The sequence below is a fragment of the Theileria parva genome, assembly GCF_000165365.1.
Source record: "Theileria parva strain Muguga chromosome 3 map unlocalized ctg_531, whole genome shotgun sequence".
Taxonomy (NCBI): Eukaryota; Apicomplexa; class Aconoidasida; order Piroplasmida; family Theileriidae; genus Theileria; species Theileria parva.
Genome location: NW_876244.1, coordinates 15,460 through 33,254, shown reverse-complemented (window position 1 = coordinate 33,254; position 17,795 = coordinate 15,460). Strand labels below are relative to the sequence as shown.

General features: G+C 31.2%; 12 protein-coding genes and 1 non-coding gene across 13 annotated transcripts; 6 read left to right on the top strand and 7 right to left on the bottom strand.

The window, feature by feature from the left end:
* Window positions 1-29: 29 nt before the first annotated feature.
* TpMuguga_03g00633 (uncharacterized protein) lies at window positions 30-1,012 on the top strand (the record flags this gene model as incomplete). The annotated part of the gene is made up of 1 exon (XM_757664.2): window positions 30-1,012. One exon carries the CDS (start codon window positions 30-32, stop codon window positions 978-980), a length of 951 nt encoding a protein of 316 aa, XP_762757.1. The 3' UTR covers window positions 981-1,012.
* Window positions 1,013-1,187: 175 nt separating this feature from the next.
* TpMuguga_03g00632 (uncharacterized protein) lies at window positions 1,188-1,604 on the top strand (the record flags this gene model as incomplete). Its single annotated transcript, XM_757663.1, has 1 exon — window positions 1,188-1,604. The coding sequence occupies one exon, from the start codon at window positions 1,188-1,190 to the stop codon at window positions 1,602-1,604; it is 417 nt and encodes a 138-aa protein (XP_762756.1).
* Window positions 1,605-1,763: 159 nt separating this feature from the next.
* On the bottom strand, window positions 1,764-1,836 carry TpMuguga_03g00934. Its single transcript has one exon. It is a non-coding gene; the product is annotated as a tRNA-Lys (tRNA).
* Window positions 1,837-2,187: 351 nt separating this feature from the next.
* Window positions 2,188-3,415, top strand: nadD (Cytidylyltransferase family protein; the record flags this gene model as incomplete). Its single annotated transcript, XM_757662.2, has 3 exons — window positions 2,188-2,891; window positions 3,030-3,225; window positions 3,311-3,415. Exons 1-3 carry the CDS (start codon window positions 2,524-2,526, stop codon window positions 3,413-3,415), a joined length of 669 nt encoding a protein of 222 aa, XP_762755.2. The 5' UTR covers window positions 2,188-2,523.
* A 46-nt stretch (window positions 3,416-3,461) lies between these two features.
* On the top strand, window positions 3,462-4,597 carry TpMuguga_03g02115 (SGS domain protein; the record flags this gene model as incomplete). Its single annotated transcript, XM_061305826.1, has 10 exons — window positions 3,462-3,557; window positions 3,600-3,644; window positions 3,731-3,786; window positions 3,823-3,895; window positions 3,938-4,001; window positions 4,124-4,170; window positions 4,200-4,244; window positions 4,278-4,361; window positions 4,423-4,461; window positions 4,493-4,597. The coding sequence occupies 10 exons, from the start codon at window positions 3,462-3,464 to the stop codon at window positions 4,526-4,528; spliced, it is 585 nt and encodes a 194-aa protein (XP_061162062.1). The 3' UTR covers window positions 4,529-4,597.
* UFL1 (Uncharacterized conserved protein (DUF2042) family protein) lies at window positions 4,518-7,409 on the bottom strand (the record flags this gene model as incomplete). The annotated part of the gene is made up of 2 exons (XM_757660.2): window positions 4,846-7,409; window positions 4,518-4,570 (listed from the first exon to the last, which is right to left on the bottom strand). The coding sequence occupies exons 1-2, from the start codon at window positions 7,229-7,231 to the stop codon at window positions 4,518-4,520; spliced, it is 2,439 nt and encodes an 812-aa protein (XP_762753.2). The 5' UTR covers window positions 7,232-7,409.
* A 115-nt stretch (window positions 7,410-7,524) lies between these two features.
* TpMuguga_03g02120 (uncharacterized protein) lies at window positions 7,525-8,446 on the bottom strand. The gene is made up of 2 exons (XM_061305827.1): window positions 8,091-8,446; window positions 7,525-7,937 (listed from the first exon to the last, which is right to left on the bottom strand). Exons 1-2 carry the CDS (start codon window positions 8,341-8,343, stop codon window positions 7,567-7,569), a joined length of 624 nt encoding a protein of 207 aa, XP_061162061.1. The 5' UTR covers window positions 8,344-8,446; the 3' UTR covers window positions 7,525-7,566.
* Window positions 8,447-8,487: 41 nt separating this feature from the next.
* Window positions 8,488-9,638, bottom strand: rpiA (ribose 5-phosphate isomerase A). Its single transcript, XM_757659.2, has 5 exons — window positions 9,469-9,638; window positions 9,267-9,428; window positions 8,999-9,178; window positions 8,675-8,923; window positions 8,488-8,600 (listed from the first exon to the last, which is right to left on the bottom strand). The coding sequence occupies exons 1-5, from the start codon at window positions 9,505-9,507 to the stop codon at window positions 8,505-8,507; spliced, it is 726 nt and encodes a 241-aa protein (XP_762752.2). The 5' UTR covers window positions 9,508-9,638; the 3' UTR covers window positions 8,488-8,504.
* On the top strand, window positions 9,417-11,449 carry TpMuguga_03g00627 (Inositol polyphosphate kinase family protein; the record flags this gene model as incomplete). The annotated part of the gene is made up of 8 exons (XM_757658.2): window positions 9,417-10,071; window positions 10,155-10,219; window positions 10,264-10,342; window positions 10,431-10,543; window positions 10,655-10,816; window positions 10,888-10,961; window positions 10,991-11,198; window positions 11,390-11,449. The coding sequence occupies exons 1-8, from the start codon at window positions 9,711-9,713 to the stop codon at window positions 11,447-11,449; spliced, it is 1,122 nt and encodes a 373-aa protein (XP_762751.1). The 5' UTR covers window positions 9,417-9,710.
* Window positions 11,450-11,461: 12 nt separating this feature from the next.
* Window positions 11,462-14,438, bottom strand: dnaJ (DnaJ domain protein). The gene is made up of 4 exons (XM_757656.2): window positions 14,103-14,438; window positions 13,791-14,037; window positions 11,719-13,612; window positions 11,462-11,541 (listed from the first exon to the last, which is right to left on the bottom strand). Exons 1-4 carry the CDS (start codon window positions 14,157-14,159, stop codon window positions 11,475-11,477), a joined length of 2,265 nt encoding a protein of 754 aa, XP_762749.2. The 5' UTR covers window positions 14,160-14,438; the 3' UTR covers window positions 11,462-11,474.
* Window positions 14,439-14,508: 70 nt separating this feature from the next.
* TpMuguga_03g00624 (uncharacterized protein) lies at window positions 14,509-15,632 on the top strand. The gene has a single exon (XM_757655.2). The coding sequence runs from the start codon at window positions 14,633-14,635 to the stop codon at window positions 15,614-15,616; it is 984 nt and encodes a 327-aa protein (XP_762748.1). The 5' UTR covers window positions 14,509-14,632; the 3' UTR covers window positions 15,617-15,632.
* A 136-nt stretch (window positions 15,633-15,768) lies between these two features.
* On the bottom strand, window positions 15,769-17,173 carry Zdhhc18 (DHHC palmitoyltransferase family protein; the record flags this gene model as incomplete). Its single annotated transcript, XM_757654.2, has 1 exon — window positions 15,784-16,671. The coding sequence occupies one exon, from the start codon at window positions 16,669-16,671 to the stop codon at window positions 15,784-15,786; it is 888 nt and encodes a 295-aa protein (XP_762747.1).
* Window positions 17,174-17,282: 109 nt separating this feature from the next.
* On the bottom strand, window positions 17,283-17,756 carry UBL5 (Ubiquitin-like protein 5). Its single transcript, XM_757653.2, has 3 exons — window positions 17,685-17,756; window positions 17,499-17,604; window positions 17,283-17,413 (listed from the first exon to the last, which is right to left on the bottom strand). The coding sequence occupies exons 1-3, from the start codon at window positions 17,691-17,693 to the stop codon at window positions 17,298-17,300; spliced, it is 231 nt and encodes a 76-aa protein (XP_762746.2). The 5' UTR covers window positions 17,694-17,756; the 3' UTR covers window positions 17,283-17,297.
* Window positions 17,757-17,795: the final 39 nt, after the last annotated feature.

The following is a 17,795-nucleotide window of genomic DNA, read 5'->3' as shown; positions in this document are numbered from 1 at the left end:
ATTATTTCAATAACTAGAATTTTATTTTAATGTTAGAAATGAAAGTTTTGTTAATTGTTAGTCTATTCTTTACTCTTGGAAGTTGTATTGAGTTACGTTTACCCCTTTTAAACGAAGATTCAAAATTTTTTACAGTTAATAAGGTGTACGTACAAGATTTTGATGAACAAGATAACGAAAGCCAATGTTATGGAGTAACCTTCTATGAAGCTAAAGATGAAGACGTTATCAGGGAAGTATATTATCACGGGGTCTTGATATTTTCTAATTTTTCTGAGTTTGATGAAAGTTATTATAGTTACCTGAATTATGGCTATCCCAGTGATAGAAGTGATGATAGTAGTAGTGATGGAGAGTTTGAAGATGGGATTAGTCAACTTGTTGGTACTAGTCAAAATAATCAATCCTATCAAAATGATACTCAAACTAATATAAAAAAAGAATCAATTGATGAAACTAATATAAAAAAAGAATCGATTGATGGCAACCAACTTCATGAATCAAGTGGTGAAAACAATAAAGAATCAACTTCTGGCGTTAAATTTAGAAGAGTTGTAACTAATATGGAATTAAAAACACAAGTTATATTATGTATTTATATATTAATTTGGCAAGCAGATGAATACTATGAAAAGGTTGAAAAAATTTTCGCCATCACTGATGATCTTATAAGAGCCATAGGGGATCAAGAACTTTATGTGAGTTTACAATATGAAAATGCAGAGGATACCATAAGAATTATCAGGAACATTATGAAAAGAAAACCGATAAGGTTAATGAGCTATGAAGATCTGGATCAAGTGGATGATGTGCCCTACCTAGTAAAGGGTCGAAATATATCGCCAAGGCAGATTAGAAAAGAAGTGGACCAAATTTTGAATAATCCGAATATTAGTGAACAAGATCTAATGGATGCAGGCCCCAGTGGACTGTCGGAGTTTAGGTTGTATTACCCTAATGCTGAGTCAGATTCAGACTAAAAGGATCTAACAATTAATGTCATCTATATTTGTCCAAAATTAAATTAGATTTACAAAAATAGAATAGATATAATATAAAATTTTTTAAGAATTAATTTACAATTAACTGGACCTAAACTAAGTTGCGAGCAAATTTTATTTAGAAATCCATAACAAAAACTAACAAATAATTACAATATAAGTTCAAGATAAAAAAATCGAAACAATATGAAGATGATGTTATCACTGATCTTTGTGTTTATTAACATAATTCCCTCAAACGCAAAGTATCTAAACCTTGATTTAGATTTGAAAAGAGCAAAGTACAAAAACATAAATGTGACTCAGAGTGGAAACGTGATGAGCAGAAAAATGACATTAACCTATGAGGCAGCGGATGGCCATTTAATAACCAGTGTTTCTTGTGATGATGATATTTTTTATGAAGATAAAACCCCAGGAGATACAACAAGAAGAGTTGTAACTGCCGAGATTAGGGAATGTTTTGTGTTGGTAAAAATAGAATCTGAATATCTGGGTTATAAAGAAAGAAAATACTATTTAAAGAATGAAGTGCCCTTAGAAATAAAAGAATGCGAGTTTAATAAGCTTTTATATGATGATGATGAAAGGTTAATGAACTGAGATGAGTGGTTGAAAAAAAAATACATTTAAAAAATGTTCAAGTGGGTGTTGTGTAATATAGTTATAAAAATATGTCAACTATTGAGAAATGTTAAAGTTTAGTATTAATTTTTAAATAAATAATAATTTTCATTTGTTAAAACAATTTTATAAAAAGATAGCCACCTAGGGGGCTCGAACCCCTGACCACCAGATTAAGAGTCTGGCGCTCTTCCGACTGAGCTAAGGAGGCCTAACCGCCATTTTTAATTTCAAATTTATAACAATTCAACAAGGTAAAAATATTGAACAAACCTAGAATAATATAAAAGAAATAAAAATGTTTAAATAATAGAATATAAATATTGTTGATGGTAACAACAGAATGAAATTATTTTATGCAAGAAATATAATAAACGAATACAAAAATCAATTCATTAATATAACTAAGTTTTTGTCACTTTTGTTTTAAAATTTGATAAATTAACCCTCAATTAACACCGATGAACCTATAAGGTATAATCATACTTTTGCCTCATCTTTTGACACATAGATTATAGTGTTTTAGCCTTCCATCAATGTAATATTAAATAAACAATATATACTATTAGATAAATTTCGTATAATGAATTTAAATTTTTAATTTTCATAACTTTTTCTGCATTTTAATAATGTTAAAATATTAAAGTTTGTGATTTAAAATTGAAATATTTCCAATTTACTCAAATAACTCTTTTTTATTCATACAATTACATTGTAATTTTCATTGAATTTACTAGCCCTATTTGGTTAACTTTAATTTTTTGATAAACTGAAGCTTGTTAATAGATTATTTAATTTTCCAAGAATTCACACCTTTTTAAAGATTTCATCCTGTAAAAATAGTTCTTTCCTCAATAAAGCTCATCGGTATATTAATTCTGTGAAATATAAGGATTATATGAATGCTGTAACTAACGTGCTCTTGTTTTGTGGAGCTTTTGATCCCATTACCACCGGCCATATGATAATGCTGGATTTGTGTATTAAAACTAACTTTTTTTCAGAAATAAGGATATTGCCCAGCGGTAAAAGGGAAGATAAACAATATAAGGCCAAAGATGAAGATAGAACTAAAATGTGTCAAATCGCAATGGACCTCTTCAAAAAAGAATATCCCAACCTAAAGATTAACATCTCAGACTATGAACTAAAACTAGCTAATTATGTTGATACTTATTTCACTTTAAAACACTTTAACGATACAGAACCTGAAAAGAGTTTTTATTTTTTTATGGGATCCGATTTATTACCACAGATGTTTGATTGGTTAGTTTCCACTCATTACTATTTAAATTAATATAAAAATATTACACAATTTCATACTGTTGGCACTAGTTGTATTCTTTATAGACTATACCACATAATGTTGACATATTAAGTTAACTGTAAAATAAAAATGTTTAGGCCTCATTCCGATAATTTAGTCAATATTGCACATTTTTTAATAGCATACCGTGAGGATTTTGAGATTAAACAAGAAGATTTGAACAAGCTTAAAAGTTATAAATTGTTGGATGAATTGTTATGGAAAAATGGACAAAAAACTCAAACATCACCAGCTTCGTCGACTCAAGTCAGAGATACTCTCAAACATGGACATGTAATACACATATCCTACCATCATTTTAGTTACATAATTATTATTAGTAATTATTTACTATACTATTATATAACACTGAATATAGAAATGCGGAAACTTATTACTGCATCCTGATGTAATGAAATATGTTGAAGAGAATAAGTTATACGATTACAAAGTACCCGATAACGACATCTTTACTCAAACATAATTTACTCCTCTACATTTTATTTGTACATTTAATATATTTTATCACTATGAGTTTGGCTGATTTAGAAGAGTGGCGTAGTCTCTTAAATATCGCCACTAGACCTTCCGTAAGAACACAGATTGAACACCTCATTGGCAATTTGGTATTCTCTGCAAATTTATAAAATTTTATCTTCAATTTTTAGGAATCCACCTTGAATGCTTCTAAAAATACCAATAACGTCTCGAAAGTATATTATTAAACATTCCTTACCATAAAATATCCTAACTTTATATACTCCTTATTGACTAGGTTCTTTGATAAAACTGTATTTAGGTAGTATATAACTCTTTAACATCATTTTCATGGGATCAAACTCAAAAATATGTAACGTAAGTAACTCATGTAAACCCATAAATGTCATTTAGAATTTTGGTCCCAGTTTCTGAAGAGCCAAAGGACGTTAATGTCGATATTAACTCAGATTCACTGGACATTAAGGTATTCTAACAATTTTATGCATTAATTTCTAAAATTCTGCAGTTTGTTTGTGGACCAAAAAACTACCAGCTCAAACTTAAAAAACTGTTTTCTAAAATTAACAACAGTATTTTTTACACATTTTACTCCGTTAATATACTTAATACATTTGATGTAGTTAATACATTTGATGTAGTTAATACATTTGATGTAGTTGATAGTATTAATAATGTGTATAACTTTGATTAGGTAGTTGGAAATGGAAAAGTGGTTATTTGCAAGTTAAACTTGAAAAGGTATTAAATCTTTCTAATAAATTTATCAGGAAAATCAAACTAATTGGTCATCATTAACTTCAACTCTTGATAAGGTACCCATCACAACATACCACATGGATGTTTAGGAAAAGAAACTATTACCTCCGAAAACCAATGAATCAAATCCACAAACCATGCTCATGGATATGATGAAAAATCTTTACGATCAAGTAATCACTCATATATTACTTTATAACTCTATATATCATTGTATAATTATATAAATTATAGGGTGATGATGAAATGAAAAGAACAATAGCAAAAGCATGGGTAAGTGTGTATAACAAATAGAATATATTAGACTGATGCAATTGATAAAAAGGACTTTAAACCTTGAAAACGTTAATCAACTCCATTGTCTTTTCTTCCAATTCTTTATCTAATATCATATAACATTGTGTATATATTCATGTACTAAATAACCTAATAAAGGTGTGGATGTATATAAATATGTAAGTAGTAATAGGACCTAGTTTTAAAAATTAAATCCCTTTTTTAATAATCAAAACTATTTTACTACCAATATACAACTAATTTTCACCAATATCAAGATAATTATACAGTAGCAAGATAATTAATAATATACAACTAACTATAATATCAAGATAATTAGTAATAACTTTAACTATGGAATAGTAAAGATGTTTGAAATACCTGTTTGGGTATAGATGGATGTATTTGTTGGTGATAAATTAGCAGGATCAGAAGGTTCAACAAGGTCAACAATGGACTGAATGAGTGGAAGTTGAGGGTGAGTGGATAAAATTGGGTTGAAGAGTTTAAGAACCTCGCGTACGGCCCAAAGCTTGTCACAGAAGAACACATAGTGATTGGCCTTCAATAATATAATGTTTAGAGAAGCGTAGCAGGTGAGAATAGAATCCAACTTGGTGAGTGAAGAGAGCTGTTGATTAAAATGAGTGAGTTTTGAACGAATAAAATTACGGGAATCCTTCTTCACGTTATAGTTGATGTACATGAGCTTACAAAGGTCTCGGGAGATTGATAAGCACTGTTGTGCGTTTTTATTCTTTAAATGAGTTGTAAAAGTCTTAAAAAGCTCCTTTATATCATCGTCCACTATCAACTCAATCATCTTACTACGGTTATTAGAGTCAACAGTCACTGGACCATCAACCAACTTATTGTTCATCAAGTAACGCTCTAACAGTAGCTTAAACACTGAAGAACATAATTCCTTAGACAAAAACTGTATTAAAACGTAGATTTCAGGTTTCGGGACAATTTCAGTAGGTTTCACAGGACTGCCAACGGCCTTTTGAAATTTAACATCTGGTTTTAAAGTCTCTGACTTAAGGGTTGTATCAACCTTGTCGCGATTTACCAAATCAAAGGCTTTTAAAGTCAGTTCACACTCCATCAAGTGTGTGATAAGCTTTTCAGTACTATCAGAGGATACTTTTGCCTTATCTGACCTCAGAACCTTATTCATATTAGCTATTATCACCAACAGCTCCTTCTTTAATTCAAGTTCTATCAGTTCAAATAACTCACTTGAGTCATTTAATATACTATACAATTCTGAATACTTTTCAATGTTCTCCTCAGTTGATGTATCAGTGCTTAAATGTAAGGGTGATGACATATTTGAGTGTGTTTCTGAAGGATTGTTGGAGTTTGGAGAAGAATCAGGACCCTTGAGAACATCTAAAGTGCTCTCATTGAGTTGATCATTGGAAAACTCATTCGACATAATCAGATTAAAACAATGTAGCAGATGATCTTTTGATAATTTAGATTTGTAGAAAACCATTCTGAAATCCTCAACCTTATCCTTACATTTGTCCATAGTGCTAATGATATACTTGGTTAAATCTGCGATAAATGAGTTTGATAAGTACAAGGTATTGAGTAGAGTCCCATTCTTAGATGCATTTTTTATAGTCGAAACTACAATTGCCCAATCATTTGCCGTTAAAATTGAAGGTAACATTGAACCCAAATCACTCCAACTTCTATTACTTATTGACTCATTTATTAGTATGCTCACTGGCTCAAATAATTCTTTATTTATATACACAGTTTCCAATTTTACACTATTATCCAATATGCCTCCGTGAACAGTATTGATATCATTCTTTACAGTGGAACTTCCGTCCTTAACTGTTAAATTGCCATTCTTTATGGATGAATTAGTGTGTTTTATGGGTTTGTGGTTAGATTTAGTGGCTTTATTGTGTTTCATGCCGTTATTTGTATGTTTATTAATGGTGTTTGTTGTGAAATAATGAAATGAATTGATGAGACTAACCTCAATATAACCGTTACGGGCGTAATAGTGTGTTAAGAAGGTGTCAACTGAATTAATGTAACACTGAGGAACAAACTCATTACCCTTGATAAAGCCGTTAACGTTACCCTGTTTAATCAGATTACCAAGTGTATCATTTACCGTATTGATGTTTTGTTTAATAATTCTGGATAAATCGTTGGTTGAGATGGGCATTGTGATTGCCAAAACTGAGGCTAGAAAGTTGTTAATTTTCCTCTGCTCAAAAGTTAAAGATTCTATCAAATTCCCGTTAATATTCCCCTTAATAATAGAGCCAAGGTTAGCCGATACGTATGTGCGCATCATTTCTAGTGGAAGGTCGTACTCTTTTGATAGGTCAGATATTGCAACAGTACCACACTCTTGAATTCGGTCATCAATAGAATGCATTAGTCGCTCAAGATATTGCTTACTTATAATAACTCCGTGAGAATTTAGATATTCTCCACCAGGTTTAACTATGTTGGAAACTGCCCTGTCGATGTGGTCAGGTTGAAAATTAAGAACAGAGTTGAGCTCAAAAATAGGGATTCTACCACCTCTGGACAACAGTTCATTTTCCACTTCAGCTTGAACCTCCTCGAGAGTGTAAAATAACATCCCATCTGTGCTAGTAATTAGGTCAACTCCCTTTTTTTTACATATTTTCAACAGTAAGTCAATACACTGAAGGTTACTTAGCCTTAATTTTGATTTTGTAGACTGAGCCGAAGCTAATCTACTTCTCAATTCTGATATACTAACCATTTTCCAACTGAAGTTATTTTTTAAACAGTTTTACTCATAGTGTTATTTTAGAGTGTATAACATAATACGTTATTGTGTATTAAAGTATTAAATACAAATATCTATATGTTAATGATGGAATCCTGCAAAAAATGTTAGAATCGAGTGAATGGAAAATTATGGGAAAAAACAATTAAAAATACCTAAATAGTGTATAAGTAAAAGCGATAGAGGGTGGATGGAGTTGAGTAAAAAATAGGGAAATGGTGGAAATAATTTACTTAACAATAGATGAAAATAAACTAATGAGAATAGGGTAAAAAATAAAATTAAATAAGTTATGTTTGAGAATAAGTTTAAAGTATGTGTAATAAGAAATCACAAGTAAGGAAGGTCACGACTCCAATAATCATCTTAGTTTTAAAGGGCAAGGGTATGAGGCTTTTTTCTGTGTTTGCAATTTTTCTGAAATTGTCTGCAGAATCCTTCAAAGTTAAACCTTTGGAACACAACTCTTCTACGTTTTCTACTGACTTTTTCAGTTCTTGGACTGCCATGTTTGCACCATCATGAATCTCTCCTGCCTCTCTCCTTGCCTCTTCCAACAGTTTGTCAAGCTTTTCCAGCTGTGGATGATGGTGTTCGGTATGTTGGCCCTTATAGGCGTCCAAAGGTTTCAAACGAGACTCGATTTCACTTATTCTATCCTTTATTCTTTTCACATCTTCTAAATCATTTTTATTACAATTTTCTACTATTTTTTTATTATATAAATTTATTTATTAAACAAATTAATTATAGGATGATTTGATTATATACTGATTATAGATTAGCTATATTTTTGATCAGTAAAATTGAGATAAAATTAGTTTAAAAATACCCTCAGCTTCTTTGTTCATTTTTTCAACTTTATCTGTGATGAAAGATTCATAATCGACGTTTTTGGAGAGTTGGGACCTTGATGTCGATTCTATGGAACTATCCGCGGCCGTTGACACGTCGGTTAGCATTTGGTAAGATTCCGTAGATGAATTGGGTCTAATAGATGAGTCTGATAGCATAAAATCAGTCTCATCTACGACAAACCAGTCATCATATTTCCTTGGTGATGTGGTAGCTGACTCATTAAACATAATTTATTCTTGAAATTTAAAATTTTCAATCAATAGTTAAAATCATAATAAAAAATACTTAAAATTATATTATTGAAAGTTTAAGATCAATAAGTGATTAAATTTTATATTAATAAAAATTGTTAGTAGTGTGAAAATAAAAAATGGTGTAAAAAATGAAATTAACGTTCAAGTGTTACAATTGTGTTATCGGATTTTGCCACAAGGCACTTGGTAGCCATATTTAAAAATAGCCCTGAACAAACTACTCCATGTATCTGAAAACATATTAGTTGATTCAATTAAATAATTATTATAACTAACTAAGTAATTGTAAAGTTGATGAAAGTACCAATTTGAGATCCTTTTGTAATTGATCAAGAGGCGTTTGTTTAAATTGTGTATCCATGATAACATTGCCGTTATCAGTTAAGAAGAGTGACCCATCTGAGTTCATTCGTACACTCCAATTTACGATTTGAGATTTAAATTTTGAATATATTTGCTTACATGTGGTTAAATGACACCCTTTTACTATCTCAATTGGTAAATAATGCGATTCTAACAGGTGATCATTACATAGTTTTGACTCATCTATCATCTAATCAATATTTTACACCTGTAGTTAATGAGGAATTAAAATATCATTAACTATGGTATTAAGGAAATATAGTACAATGATGAGTTGATCGGAATATTGTTCAACCATGAATTCTGTGAATAGAGCTCCTCCTCCTCCTTTGATCAAGTTCAAATCAGAATCAACGGAATCTGCTCCGTCAATCGCAATGTTTATTCTACGGTCAGAGCCAATCACTTCATCCAAACTAATTAAAGGTATTTCAAGCTCCTTAGCCTAATCATACATCACTACACATATAATAATTATATATATAATATGTACGTATATATAATAAAAGCAGAGAAGCGATGGTAACATATACTTTAAGATAAGTAGCTTGACTGGTTGGAATTCCTAAAATGTTAGTTATTGATTTAGTTTTAATATGATTTGCTAATCTTTCTAGGGCAAATGTGCTGGTCCTTCCAGTCCCCAGTGCGATTATTGAATTACTTTTAACGTAAGTATCTACGGCTTTTTCAGCCTAAAAATTAAATTTTAAGCTTAATTTAATATTTTTGTACCACTAATTTCATTAGACTAAGCTGATTGCTCTTGTTCATAATACTCTCTTTTTACACATTTCTCATTTAATCTCGAAATTAAGCATTATTACACAAATTAACAACTTAAATTGTAGAATTTAATTTAGTTTAACAAAAATCAGCAAGAATTTTTTAAAAATGAGATTTTTTAAAATTATTTTAATCCAATAAATTGTAGTGGTGCTTGGAACAAAATTATAATTTATATAGTTTGTATATTAATGTCAGTTCAGCTGGAAAAATCAGCTCAATCTATAGAAATGGAGAAGTCGCAGGAGGAAGTTCCTGAGAGTAATTTGGGATCTAAAATTCCGCTCGAAATCATGGGTGAAAGCCAACTAAAACTGAGCGGAACTTCCTTTATTCTCCGGGATTTTGGCCGAAATTTTGTCTACAAGGTGATTAAAACTCATTCTGCTACTGAAGCTGTTTTTTACTCGATTGCTTATCGCATTCCGATCCCTCACCTAAATGATTTCAGAGTTAACAACATTAATCCTGAAGTTTTTGACAATATTTCCTATCTCATCGATAATGATTTAATTCCTCTTTTTTATGGAATTACTACCATTTCATATGAAGGTAATTTAACTTTTTATACAATTTTTTCTAATTACACATCGCACTCTTATACTATCCCACATTTGTGTAACTTAATTTTTTAGATTATCGTTGGTATGATCTGGGTCATGTAATTGATGTATCCGCTAACACATTCAAGGCCATTAAGGTATTTTACACTAATTTTATAATTTTTTATTAATAATTGTTTAGCTTGAAAACTTAATGTATGGGCTTGAAAATCCCGGTGTTATTGACATCAAACTCGGCTCACACAACGTCAATGATGATCGTATCCTCTTATTCACAACCATATCTCCATATTTATTTTATTGTTTCAGTTAATACATTTTTATTTATTGGTAATATCTGTTGATTAGAGTGTTATGGCGAAATTGATGATAAGATTAAGGTAAAATCCGTTGAACTTTGGAGAGAATTAAAGAACAAATACCACAATTCTGTTCTCAATGGAACATTAAAATCACATCCGGTACTTTCCTATTTATTCCTTATCTCATTATACATTCAATTCCATGTATTATGGTAGTTATATACTAATAATAATGCTTAATAATATACCTAATGAATAACTAATGTTTAGAACTTTAATGCGTCAGATTTGGGATTGCCAGAATCTTATAATAACTTGGACATGCATACACTGTTCATGCTAATAAAGACCTGGAGGCAGAAGCAAGTTGCTTTGGAAACCACCGAGCAAGAACTTGGTTTTCGAATTACTTCAATATATATACAACATCCAGTACTATCCCACACTAACTCCTATACATATATATATAATTACTTTTGTAAATAAGCTTAATAATCGTTTAGAATAAGAATTATGTAATAACAAGCAATGAAGCCAAGACCTTAACTAAGACTCAAACAATGGACTTGCTTGACAAGTTAGTTTAAACTTTAAAAAAATGTTTAGCATATTCAAGAAGGATGAGAGGATGGAGATTATTAGGCTCAACTTAATATCCTTTCTAGAGCGCTTAAGTGAGTGGATAAACCTCCAGAAGTCCATTTCCATAGTCGCCTCCTCAATTCTCATAATATTTGATGAAAGTAACCCGAATCTCCACAAAATTAAGTGGATTGACTTCACTCACATTGACCATAACTCCACTCCCACAACGGTATCATTTTAACTATTTCACGATTCAACTAATTATTTAATTATTCAACTTATTAGTCCAGTAATTATTTATTCCAACTATTTCACTATTAAACTAATTATTTCATTATTCAATCCATTATTCCGATAATCAACCAATTATTTAATTATTTCAATTATTAAATTAAGTTGGTTAAACTAATTAATTTGTAGGATAACAGTTCAAACATGATAAATGGCATTAATAACTTAATGTCAATAATTAAATCCTAATCTTATATCATATACATTGATAAGATTATGGTAAAACAAGATATTGTGTGTTTTTTATTAAAATCGATTTTACATCATTTCCATATTTATACCTAAAACACAATTATAATACTGTATAATAGTATATGTGTTGTAATGGATAATATATAAGTATTATGGATAGTATAAATACATCGTATTATATAAATAAAATTGATAATATAAATATTCTGGATAATATAAATAGAGTATATAATATAATTAAAATGTATAACATAAGTATGTGGTACACGACGAGTAATTTAGGTTTGATGGATAAATGAAGATGCGGATTGGTGAAACCAATTAGAGAGTCTTTATTACTGCTTGAAAGGTACAAACAAGATTCGTTGACTTTTGACATGAGAACATTGGTTACGTTAATTACAAATGAGGTATCAATGTCCAAATTAGAGCTTTTCAGAAGTTTTTCAAGTTCATCTTCGTAAGTGGTGAACTTATTGAAGGTAAAGTGGATAGACTTGTAGTGAGAGTTTACGTATTCAAGTAACTTAGGGTGACCATAAAGGGCAAACAGGACCAATAAACCTTTTTTCTCCAGTTCCTTAAAATAATTCAATTTAGCCATGTTATGCAACTTATTGTTCTCCTCCAACGCCATAATCAGTTCCTCACTAGAGTTTACAGTTTCCTCATCATTTTTAACTTGTGCGCTATTTTCCCCATGTATCACACCTCCGTCGGGTATTAAGGGATTGTAATGATAATATTTAATGTGTTTCAGTTCATAGTTTAAATTACCCTCAAGTTGTTGGTTGGTATATAGAGGTGATGAAGGATCAGAACCATTATTGATAGAATAGGGGTAATAGTTGGTGGTTGAAAAGAACTGAGGGAAAGAAGAGTAAAAATTATGCCTAAGAGGGTTCTTGTAAAAGCTTCTACCAACATCTTCAAGTTTCTCTAGGCCAATTTCACCTTCGTCATTCGTCATTATACTACTCAACCTACTCACAATTCCAGCGGTTTCTGGAGTTTGAGAGTTCCATTTGTTAGTGTAGTGACTTATCAGACCACAGCTTCCCTGATATAATGACTGGATTGTAGAGTAAAACAGAGGTAATGAAAGAGTAATAATTGTCAGAGATGAAATGATGTATATGGCAAAGTTTTGATCACCTTTAAACAGGAGAATTGGGACATTTACCTTTGAATTGTTAATAATGCCTTTGAGGTGCAATATTACTTTGTTATTTATAAGGCTTAGTCTGTACTCAACTTTCATAATTCCCAAGTAACTGGACTCGACAAAAGTTCTGAAGAACCACTCGAAACTAAGGCCATTCATCAAACAGAGGCGAATTAAGGCGCCTAAAGTGGTTCCAAACACATTTAAAGTCTTACTTCTGAGCTCAATTCCGATGTTGTCTGGGGAGGCTACAGCCTTGAAGTTAACCTTAGTGTACTTACTAATGACCTTCAAATAGTGGTAGTTGAGGTATAAACCGTTGGTAACTGTAAGCTGTATGGAATGGCGTTTATTGATGTTCTTGTTGAAAATGGCAAACAGATTCGGGGTAAAATTTTCAGAAAGCGTGAATATGAGAGAGGACCAAAAGGTGTCAGTAAACTTCTTCCTGAGATTCAATAATAGCATTTTGGGGTTCATAAAGCCTGTTTTATCAGCGCTAATACGAAATTCAACGGTTTCTGATATATCTTTGCTGAGGTCAAAGCGGGTAAAAAGGTTCCCAAAAGTACCCTTGTTAAGGACTGACGATAGGTGAAAACCAAACCTGAACTTGTTATACAGCAATTCCATGGAATTGTCCAGTATCACACCAGTCATATAAAGGTGCCTTTTACCCAGTAAACTTCGAACTGGAACACCTTTATCCTTGTCAAGGTTAAACTGGACATAATCAGACAGGAAATCTGACCTTAAGTTAAAGGTATAATTGGTGATCAGCTGAAATGGAAGAAGCTTCATCTCCCTTGAGTAACGGTCTCTAAGGAGAAGAAGAACTCTTCTAGATACGTAGTCCTCACTCTTGTTGTAGCTCAAAATCTCCTGCTTCGGACTCTCACTGTCCAACTCCTCCGGAATGCTGTACACACTCTTCTCACTCACATTCTCGTTCATAACTAGCCTCGCCAAAGTTGCTCCTTCATGTCCAAACTTATCTGTAACATTCTTAAATCTGTGTATTATGGGTTATTTATAGGTAAAATAATGGTATAATAGTGTAATACAATGTAATATTATAAGATACTGTAAATGTACTATAATTTACAAAAAATATACTGTAAATATAATAAAAAACAATAAAGGTAATTAAACTATAAATTGGTGGTAAATTACCATAATGGGATCTTAGAATAGGATCTGAGAGCACAGAATAAGCCTTTTGTATCTTAGTAAAGGCGGAATCACGCTTTTTATTGAGTGATTGGCCATCATTACTGAATGATTGTGTGTCCTTGAGAGCTTGGTGGTTCTGATCAGAGGTATAATCTGAGGAATCAGGCTCTGAAATTAGAGAATTTTTATCCGGGTGCCATAAACGAATTAATTTGCGATAACTGGTTTTTATTTCATCTTGAGAGGACTAAATGTGAGTTATTAAGGTCAAATTAATTAAATAAAATGTTAATAGTTAACTCAAAAACCGACATTAGGTGTAACGTTTAAAGTGTCATAATAATCAAAATTATCAAAATCAAGATTCATAGTCGAATATTATTGAACTATTCCGTCTATTAAAAAATTCATTGAGTGTTAAGAAGTATAATAATTTCACAATTTGTGGAATGTGATCTTATGGTTATCAATTTTTAGGATATTTTTATTTATGAAAATACTGTTATTGCTGAGTTAAGAAAGTAAATGTGTAAAAACTAAATATAATTTACAAATTTTTGATTTTAAGGGTGTTTATCAGAGGTACAGGTATTTTACAAGAAACAAAAATATAATACATATAAAAACACTTAAAAGGCTGGATTCTATAGCAAAAGGCATAAACTAACTTTAACTCTCTACTTAATAGGGTAATTTCCCATTCTGCGATAGCAGCACCTTTACTGGTTCGATTTTTCAGTTATTTTAATTTATTATGTAGCCAATTTGATAATACTATAATATACTTATTATAGTAGTGTTTAATTATGGGTAGTTTACTATGATGGGTGTAATTTTTAATAATGGACGATGACGATGAGAATCTTGATTTTAACGATGAAGAAATAGAGGATAATCTTGCAGAGGATGATTTTAATGAAGAAGAAGATAATGAGGTATCTTTGGGCGACTCTCAAAGTACTCCTATTCCTCCTCAGGTCCTCAACCCCCGGCAACTCGAGTCTGATATATCTGATTACTACGAGGAATGGCTTATCAGATGTGTTGCATGGATTGCTCTGTGCTCTGGAATTAAGAGGATCGACTTTTTTTCCTTAGAAGCTGCGACCAACTTTGTCGTGAATCACGTAAAGACATTAGGTCGTAAAGCCACTGAGATGAGCAGAGTTAGGGGCTGTGAAACCACAAATTTTGTCGATGTTATGAAAGCTTTAGAGACAGTTGATTCAACGGTTTACAATTACATTTTTAAGGAGAAGTTAGGCTCCAAGACTAAACCGTTGATTAGATACGAGCCAATTATACCTCACGATATTTTAACACAGCCAGTGAGTCTTTCACAACCATCAGCTCTCTATTACGAGTGTATGATAAACACGACTGAGCTTTTATCTGAGCTCAACGCCTCTAATACCAGCCCCTTTGCTGCTCATGGATTTTTAAATGTGTATAACAGTATGAGTTTGAAAAAACAGGATGATGATGGGAAGGGAATATCCCCTGAAATTTTAGATATTGAATATTTTTTAACATATATCACTAGAAATCCTTATTCCTTTAAGATGGATGAGGTTTACCAGAAGATTTTGGAATCTAAACCTAAGTTTTTGCACAAACACATGCCTCTACTGCCTCCTGATTTTGTATTTGTCCAGGAAACTGAGGATAATTTAATTTATAATGCTGAGCCTCCAAAGGCCTCAGACCGTATAACTAAGCAAAATCTGCTACTCCAATCTGGTTTACCAATTTTACATAGGATGCAAACCGAACCAGATTTACAAAATTCTAGACCTCATTTCGATATTGATAATATTAGCACATAATATTTCAAAATCGTTATATATACATAAACATAAACATATGTATAAATATAAACATACATATATATATATTAATATATATATATATATTAATATATATATGTATAAATATGTGAACATATACTATAGTACTATAAGTAGTGTGTGTGTATAGTGAATTGAGTAAGAAATTAAAAAGACAATGTTTTATCGAGTGATTTGGCGTGTACCTTGAGAGTGTACATGGCGTATGGATTGTAAATGTCTTGATTTGGGTTAGTATGTTTCTTCGGATTATAAAGGAGTACAGTTTTACAGTTGTTGAGGGTGCCTCGGTCAAATGGGTTGAACTCGTCAAAGTGTTCCTTGAGCTTGTCGTAGGTGCTCAAATTGCTTCGAATAATGAACATGTGGAAGAAGTAAAGACCAAAAACTAGCCAGATGCTAATGAAAGTTATGATCATAAATATAATTGTGCCTATGATGTCAGTAGGGTTCTGACTAACACTTGACGATAACGAGGGAAAAAACTCAACAGAACGGTAAATAAACAGCGAAAAAATAAGCGAAAAGTAGAGAGAAGAAACTAAAAGAAAAGACAGGAATATCTTGTAGTTATAGTATCCGATGCAATTTGCTACATAAGGACAGTGGTGGTCAAAACGAACAATACAACGGTCACAATCTGAACAGTGAACTGACCTAGGAGGCCTATAAGAGTGGCAAGTTGGGCAAAACTTAACCTTAGTTGGCTGTCCATTGATCATCATGTCAACAAAACGTGGTGGATTAGTGCCTCTGAATGAGAATTTTAGGTGATCGAACATTCGAGTGGGAAAATCTAGTTTTTTGACATAGCCTGGATTAGAAAAAGACGTGGCAAAGAACAAACCCACTGAACACAACCCCAAAATCGCCAAGATCACATACAAAACAACCAAATTTCTAGAGTAGTAAAAGCTAAAATGATACACCAGAAAGAAAAACAATGGCAAAAACGACGCTACAAATGTAAAAACTGCAATCAACACCTTAGTACATCTCAAATTACATACCATTCCCACACTACCGCAACCCATCCTTTTTATGTCTTACACCTCCTTCACTTCTATTACACATCACAATAAAATTTATTTATAATCAAGTTGACTTTATTTATACCTTAATTTATCTTAAATTTTGCATTAATCAACCCTTGATTGTGACTTTATTATAGGATATTAAGGGTTAGATTAGATTATTTCAAGTACAAATACACCTAAATTAGTTATTTTTAAGATTATGGATGGGACCATTAATACATTCACACTAAAAATTTAAGAAAGTGTGACGACAATCGGAAAGAGATGTGTAAGGCTAAAAAAGGAACTTTTAAACACCATTTTAAAATAATATTAAATTATTTAAAAGGTGTTTTGTGGAGAAAAACAAAAGTGAAAAAGTTTTTCCTAAAAGTTCCTCAACATATTCGTAAAACATTGACTAGAATGCTTTACACACCAAAACCAAACAAGAGCCAGTTAACAAATACACATTTAGTACTAAAAGTCATATATAATACATGTAAAATCTATAAAGTATAAAAACAAAAGAAACAAAATCAAATTTAAAAAGTGTTATTACAAATCTATGTTGGAAAATAGGTTGAAATTTTCAAAAATTGAAATAAATTTAAAAACTGCAAACTTAATTTAAAAGGTAAATTTTAGTTATAAAAAAGTTCGAGACCCATTCCGTCTTTTATTTCGTAATCTTCCAAAGTGATATGGTCCTTGTATACGGTATACCACTTTTGAATACGGATTTTATCATGTCTCGTTCCTAACAATATATATGATAGTTTTTTATTTAATTTAATAATAATTAATATCAATAATCAAGTTATTGAAATTTTTTATGAATTTACCTGTTTGAGCAGCTACAAGCTTTTTAAGGTCCAAAATTGTATCATCCGAATTGCATTTTACCCTTATTTTACGACCCAAACGGTCATTTAAAATTACCTCTATCATCTAAAACTATATTATGTACCCTTATATAATTAAACTGTATATAACTATAGTATTGGTATAGATAACTGTAGAAAAAAAACCTGGCCCATTTATGGATAAATTTTACATTAAAACATAGTTTAAACTATTTATAAATTAGATTTAATGAAAATTAAAGTATAAAAAGAATAATTTTAGTAAATATAGTAGCG